A 7482-nucleotide genomic window follows, 5' to 3' on the forward strand; every position below is an offset into this window, starting at 1 on the left:
AACACGTATGTCCATTTTTTATGATTTTCACTTTTTTCTATAGTTGGAATATAGCCGTTCTGCTCTCTCTACTGGTCTCGGCTGATGCGTTAATGGCCAATGAAAAGGTGTTTTATTTAACAATCTATTTAACACGCATCACCATTGGATGTTCAACCTGTCCATCACATCGCGTATGTAAGGGGAGTGGAGATACGCTGAAACAAAAATCCCCATTGGACGTGGGACCTGTCCATCACATCGCGTATCCAAAGGGGTGTGGAGATACGCTGAAACAATCATTCCCATTGGATGTTCAACCTGTCCATCACAACGCACGTATTGGGAGAAAAAGAAAAAGAACAACCGCGGGAGAAAAAGAGGCGAAACTTTTCACAGAGACGGGACAGCATACTTTTACGGACACGGAATTTGACATTATTACAAGGTAAAGTACCACCAAAAGTGTTTTTTGACAACTGTATGTTAGGTTATGCTAACGAATGTGTTCACGATTGTCCTAGACTTCATGTGAATTGTTATTTGTGTTAAACATAGCCACGTTTGGGACCTCAACCCCTCTATTTTAGCTCTGGAGCTAATGGACACTGATTTCTTCAACGCTGTAATCTACTTTTCAGTATTATATTTCACATCGATGATGTATTCAATGGAGGAGCTGTGTGCCGTAGTTAACGTCAAGTGTGTCAGGGGCAGACATGATAAAGCAGAGGCTGCAGAGAGCAGTGAAAGCAGCAAGGAAGGTTTGTGGAATTACAAAACAACGTGTGTGTGTGTGTGTGTGTGTGTCGGCTGGGAAAAATTAGAACCATGTCAACGACGTGTGTGTGAGTAGAGGTCTAGTTATTAATTAGTATTCAGTGTAATGTTAACATGTTTTTTATTTATCCCCCCCCCCCAAGATGATCAGGTTGATACCAGCTGTTCTGGTGGGTGCCAACTTATTAATTAATTTGGAAATAAAAATCATGAATGACAACAAATAGCTGATTTATTCAGTGCACTAATATTTTAAACTATCTTTCCAAGAAGATGCACTTGTATGTGACCAAGTGGATTCTGAAGGTGCTGGGTCTGCTGTTAAATCTGTAAATGAAGGTAGGTGGTGTGTTTTTGCCCATTACAATGTACATAGACCCACAAAATAGACCCACACAATGTACATAGACCTATTTCAACCTATCTTCATAGGTCTTCACTAATGATCATGATAAAATGGCATTTTTTTAAACAAATGGACATGTATCTGCTGTATATCATCACAATAATGTCAACCACATGAGATCAACCACATTTATTTTCTTCAGAAGCGACTATGGAGGACTCATCAATTGGGGAGATGGAAGGTTTGACACACACACACACACACACACACACACACACACACACACACGGGGCTAACCACATTTATTTTCTTGTTTTTCTTCAGAAGCAGCTGTGGAGGAATCATCAATTGGGGACGGGGAGATAGAAGGTTTGACACACACACACACACACACACACACACACACACACACACACACAGGGCTATAGTCATGGCTGGGGGGGTTCAGTGTTTCCTAGCTGACCGGTGCAAAGACTCACCAAGTAAGGTTTGTGGTAAAATGAGGATTAAGAGCAATTGCATTCATTGTACATTGTGTTCCTCTTTATTTTTTGTTTTATCAGATGTGCTTGATTCATCATGGACACTTCAACTAGAGCTGGATAATTCTCCTGGTGCTGATGAATCCATAGGTATTATTATTATTTATTTAGAGCCTTATTCTGTACACACACACACGCACACATGATGCACAATACATCATGTGATGTTGCAATATTGTGAACGCAAAGCAATGCATGATTAGAGAGAGGGAACATTTGATTTTTTTCTGCAGGAGAAGGAGTTGAGCAGCACAGTAGACTGGAGAGCAGTGGAGTTGAGGATGACCACCACTCAAGTGGGGACAAAGGTTTGTGGAACACTAGCCTTAAGTCAGCCAGAGCAAAGAGTGCACAATCCAGTGACACTGAATTACAGGTGTGTGCATTGCATTCAGTTTGTCTGTCTTTCTTTCCCAGATCCACTGCTTTCTTCTGGTGCTGCTGAATCAGGCTATGAAGGTATTATTAGCCTTTATGTAAAATGACAGAGGTGATGTGAATGCTGCATGTTAGCTAGTTGGAATTTTGTCTCTCACAGACAAACATACATGACAAGAGGGAGGAGAGAGAGAGACCCTCACTCACACTTGAATATTTATTTTCTGTTCAGGAGAAGGAGTTGAGCATCACTCGAATGTGGAGGATGAAGACGGAGTTGAGGATGACTTCTCAAGTGGGGGAGAAGAAGGTTTGTGGAACACTAGGCTTAAGTCAGCCAGAGCAAGAAATGCAAAATGCTGGCAACACTGAATTATGTCAACGTTGCAGTCAGTTTTTGTTCCTCTTTCTTTCCCAGATCCACTTGATCGAACCTGGACACCTGAACTTGACCATAATGGTGATTCTTCAGGTGAATCTGAATCTGGAAATGAAGGTATTATCATTATTATTATGGACACATTGATGCACATGTGTGTAATGTGGTATTGTGCATGTTGGCTATTTAATGCTTTGTTCAACTACACATCCATAAATGCACACGAGGGGCTCCACACACATACAGAGAGAGGGAGAGAGACTCACACACTTAACAGTCTGAATTATTTTGTAACCATATTTAGGAGTTGAGATGGAAGAGGACTCCTCATGTGGTGATGCTGGTCTGGGGAGGAAGAGGAGAAATCCAGACAACTGGAAGAGCAACATCCAGAAGAAGAGGAGAATGAGTGGCAAGTCATATCTTGGGAGGAAGAATCGAGAGTCTGTGTTAAAGGAGGAAAGAAAATTGGGTGTGTCATGCCAGTCTGCAGCCTGTCACAAGTCCACTAAACTGCACTGCAGGGAAGTAGAAGAGTCGAAGCGAGAAGAGATCTTCAAGTACTTCTGGGAGGAATTAGACTGGCGTGAGAGGAAGATTTATGTTAAGTCATTGGTAGAGGTGAGCAGTGTAAAGCGACGGAGGACAGAATCAGAGAACTCCAGGAGGTCGGCAACCATTTTCTATCACCTTGTAGTAGATGGTAGAAGACTCCGAGTGTGCCAGCGCATGTTCCTGTCAACCCTAGGCTTGAAGCAGTGGTCTCTTTTGAAGTGGATAGGAAGAAGAGGGAAAAGTCCTACAAAGGAAGATAAGAAGAAGAAGAGGGTGACTGTAAGGAGAGAGGAGGTGGAGTTCTTGAAGACCTTCCTTTTGGACCTTCCAAAAGTTCCCTCACACTACTGTAGGGCCTCATCCTCTAAGATGTACCTGGAGCCTGTGTTCAAGTCCATCAATCACCTCCATGCAGAGTATACTCATTCCAGTGCAGAGAATGGCATCCAGGCTCTGTCAAGGCAAGTGTTCACCAGAATGTTTAAGGACTTAAATCTGTCTCTTTTTCACCCAAAGAAAGACCAGTGCGATACTTGCTGTGCATTCAAAGCTGGGAACATTGACGCTGCCGCATGGAAGGAGCACTGCACCAAAAAGGACACTGCACGAGCCATGAAGCAGAAGGACAAAGAAGAGGCAGGTGAGAAGACCTTGGTGACATGCATGGATCTACAGGGGCTCCTGCTCTGCCCCAAGCTACAAGCCTCATCCCTCTATTTCAAGACCAAGCTCTGTGTCCATAACTTCACCGTTTATGACATGACTTCACATGATGCATCAAATTACTTATGGCACGAGGGTGAAGCTGGTATCTCTGCCAACGAGTTTGCTTCATGCATCGTGCACTTTCTCAAAGAACATCCCTCGTATGAAGAGTACATCCTGTGGAGTGATGGATGTGGCTACCAGAATCGAAACATGCTCCTGAGCAATGCCCTCCTCAAGTTTGCAACTGAGACACAGAAGATGGTGACACAGAAGTTCCTAGAAAGAGGTCACACACAGATGGAGTGTGACTCTGTGCATAGTGTGATTGAGAGAAGACTGAGGAACAGAGACATCAGCGTTCCGGCTGAGTATGCTGTTGCCATCCGGGAAGCTCGCTCCAATCCCACACCGTACCATGTGAAGTATGTGGACCACACATTCTTCACAAACTTCAGCTCTGTGAACCTCTGCAAATCCATCCGCCCGGGAAAGGTCGCTGGGGATCCCACCGTGCATGACCTCCGAGCAATCAGGTATTTGAATACTGACATACGTACATAGCTGTGGAAACCATAACAATAAACGTTATTCAAAGATACAGTGTAATAAAAACTATAGTGAATGGAGATTAATCGGCAAACACATCGTTATCGGCCGTTTCAGCACATCCCTAAATTTAAAAAATAATCATTAAAACTTGACTTTTCTCCCTTGTCTCTGTCCCTCTCTTCATGACTTCTGTTCATCCTAGGTACAACATGGATGGCAGTATGGAGTACAAGATCAACCACTCAGATGCCTGGAAGCCCTACGAGTCCCCATCCCTGAGGAAGAAGAGCAACGTCACCACAGTGGCCCCGCTGTACACTTCCAGGCGCATCATCAAGGCACTAAAGTTCAAACACCTGCAAGAAATGAAGCTGGTGTTGCCCAAAGATTTTCACGGCTTCTACGACGCCCTCCGCCATGAGCAGTCGGAGGAGTGATGACCACCACCTACCACCATTCCACTGGGTTCTCATGTTCCGTTGCGTTATTAACCCATTTAAGCCTGAAATTTAAAAAAATCATCTAAATTCTGACAGTTTCTGTATTCGGGGTGCTCAATTTTAAAAAAATAGCAGATGTACAAGCTCATAGCGTGCCCAGTGGCGCGCTATGAGCTTGTAGATCTGCTATTTTTCAATAGCTAAATTATATCGATGTTTAAAACACCAAAAGGGGTTCCTGCCCAAAATGGGTTAAAATGTTCGTGTCTGTGTGGTGTTACCGTTTGTATTTATCTATTCAGTATTATTATTTATTCATGCATTGACTTATCTATTCAGTATTTATTTATTTATTCATGCATTGACTTAGTTATTTATTTGCAGTTGACTTGTAATAATTTATAAAATAAATGATATGCCTAAATGTTAAGGCTTAACAATTCTGGGCAATTTTGACTGTTCGAGTAATAGAGTTCACTCACATACATGTATTCCTAATGTGGACGACACTGTCTGCACAAATTTGTGACGTTAGGCTATTGTACATTATTATTGAAACATTAATGCTAATTTAGTTTGGGTATAGTATCAGCTGGTTTAAATAGTAGGCTAAACAACATTAGGCATTGATTTATTTGCAAGATTTCCAATAATACAGGCAGTACAGTCAAAGGTTATGCTATTGGTATTTAAAGCCTATAGAGCTTGTTTCCACTGTAATCTGTTAATCAATCCCAAAAAATAGTTAAAACACTTTATCCTAGATTGTTTTGGTAAAAAGGTTGGTTTCTATAGTGCATTTTAACTTTCATGGGTGCTAGGAATTCAGAAGCATAGCTTTAGATGTTTTTTGATGATTTTTAACCAATATGAGCTGATAAAAAAGCTGAAAGTTGTTGCATGTCAATGGTTAGTCGAGCAGTTCTGATTGGCTGCCTCGTCTCCAGCCATGTTGCCTCAGAATTCTTTAGGGTCACTAATTTGAGCATAACAGCGGAGCTCAGCTAAAAAGTGGCATAACGTCAGCAGACCCACAGATAATAATGCAGCTGGTAATTAATTGATTTAATTAATTTGGGCTTGTTTTGTTGATTGCTACTGTTAAAATAATCGGTCCCAAGAAGATGTCATCAAGGCAATGACTGAGATGATCTATTGACAGCCTGGTGACACAAGGTAAACTAACAACCGACTGCAATATACCTCGTCATGTCGGAGTTTCTGTTGCATGGCAACCATTATGACAACAGGTAAAAGTTACGACAGTCGATTGACGGCACCGGCATGCTGTTACTTTTATCTTGTTTGCCAGGGTTAAAAACATTACTCTATGGTTAAAAACGTAAGATTCAAGTCCCAAGATGTGTTTATATGGCAACATGACAGATATATAGCCTTGCTTTCATGTGATATTTATCAGAGGGAACTCAGAAGTACGACGTAGGGAAACAAGGATCAGCTCATTGACGTGCGTGTGCCATCTGAGTTGGCCATAAAAACAGAACAGTTTTGCGTATCTCCACGTATCTCACAAGAAAACCCTGTAAGTCCATTGAAAACCTTAAACTGTTGACTGATGGTTTTGTACAGTTATATTCTTATTTGTGGTGCTAAATGTGTTTAACAACAGTGTTTTATAGGTTTATTTCCAGTTAGTTTCTGAGAAAAACTGTTTTTACATGCTCCTGAAAACCTATGTTTTTGGAGATAAGTGTTTTTCATCGGACAGCGACGATATATAGACAGCGAGTTGGAGCAAGTCCGAAAGGTGTACTATGAGATGGCCCTCACTGGCAGAGAGGGAGGCTGTGTCATGTCAAAGGAGCTGAGATGCAGGTATAAGAACCCCAGTGGAAACAAGCCATAGGCTTTCTTTGGTTTAAATAATCTTAGCAGACCTTCTATTGAACCGTACTTTCCTCTTTTGTTTCTGAAAAATGCTAATAAACTATTTAATAATTCAAAGGTTGGTGAGGAACACCGTCGTTAGCATGATCGCTCTCTTGAGAGCCAAGCAAGGCAAGCAACGGTACCCTTCAAGGCAGGAGCTCACTGCCATGGCCGAGCGAATGGTGGAGTTTTACCCCATGTTGGAGGATAAAGGAGACCATGTTAAACACGTGAGTATGTGTGATATTGTTTTCTTGGACTTGTGAAGTACTGTACAGTATGTATTTTCTTGAGTGACGTGTGTATGTGTCCTGTCTACACAGGCAACTATTCTTGCCTTTCTGCAGAAGAGGCTTCAGAATATAAAGTCCCCCGTGAAGAAGCATGGCACCACCATGACCCCAACAAGAGCTACTAAGAAAAGACGTCGCATTGTCTTCTCCACAAGTGACGAGCGAGACGATTATGATGCAGACACAAGTGGATCAGCGTCTGGATCAACGATCATCTTGTCTCAAACCACTTCTGAGGTAGTCCTGCATGATTCTTGCTAAAACTGGCGCTCAAACCTTTTCATGTCATGGACCCCCAGAATGATCTGTATTTGGCTGCCGACCCCATCTGAATTTCATATTATTCAGGGATAAGGGACAGCCAATTAGAGCATTCTTGCTTGATCTCATCGTTTTCTAGCTTGATCTTTTGTTTATTTGTGCAGCATGGAGACTTGAGGAGCCCTTCTGCGAGCCCTGGAGACTTGAGGAGCCATTCTGATAGCCCTGGAGACTTGAGGAGCCATTCTGATAGCCCTGGAGACTTGAGGAGCCATTCTGATAGCCCTGGAGATTTGAGGAGCAGCCCTGGTTCATGTAAGTGGAAATGTCATTTTGCTATGGCAGTGTTTATCAAACCTAATTTCAAGGACTTCCAGTTTTG

General features: G+C 42.3%; 1 protein-coding gene across 1 annotated transcript; it reads left to right on the plus strand.

Annotated features, from left to right (window-relative positions):
* Nucleotides 1–352: 352 nt before the first annotated feature.
* On the plus strand, nt 353–4923 carry LOC308331910 (uncharacterized protein). The gene is made up of 13 exons (XM_080787451.1): nt 353–427; nt 621–743; nt 903–929; nt 1030–1098; nt 1308–1346; nt 1430–1474; nt 1669–1737; nt 1881–1955; nt 2065–2106; nt 2258–2335; nt 2444–2521; nt 2709–4200; nt 4419–4923. Exons 2-13 carry the CDS (start codon nt 638–640, stop codon nt 4651–4653), a joined length of 2355 nt encoding a protein of 784 aa, XP_080643577.1. The 5' UTR covers nt 353–427; nt 621–637; the 3' UTR covers nt 4654–4923.
* The last annotated feature ends 2559 nt before the right edge of the window (nt 4924–7482 follow it).

Source organism: Protomyctophum bolini (genome assembly GCF_963924005.1).
Source record: "Protomyctophum bolini genome assembly, chromosome: 17".
NCBI lineage: Eukaryota > Metazoa > Chordata > Actinopteri > Myctophiformes > Myctophidae > Protomyctophum > Protomyctophum bolini.

Excerpts from the sequence above, each read along its gene's own strand:
- LOC308331910 (XM_080787451.1), top strand. The coding sequence starts at position 638 with ATGATGTATTCAATGGAGGAGCTGTGTGCCGTAGTTAACGTCAAGTGT. Across the intron at positions 1,738-1,880 it reads TGGTGCTGATGAATCCATAG|GAGAAGGAGTTGAGCAGCAC; the intron begins GTATTATTATTA and ends TTTTTTCTGCAG. Across the intron at positions 2,336-2,443 it reads CTCAAGTGGGGGAGAAGAAG|ATCCACTTGATCGAACCTGG; the intron begins GTTTGTGGAACA and ends TTTCTTTCCCAG.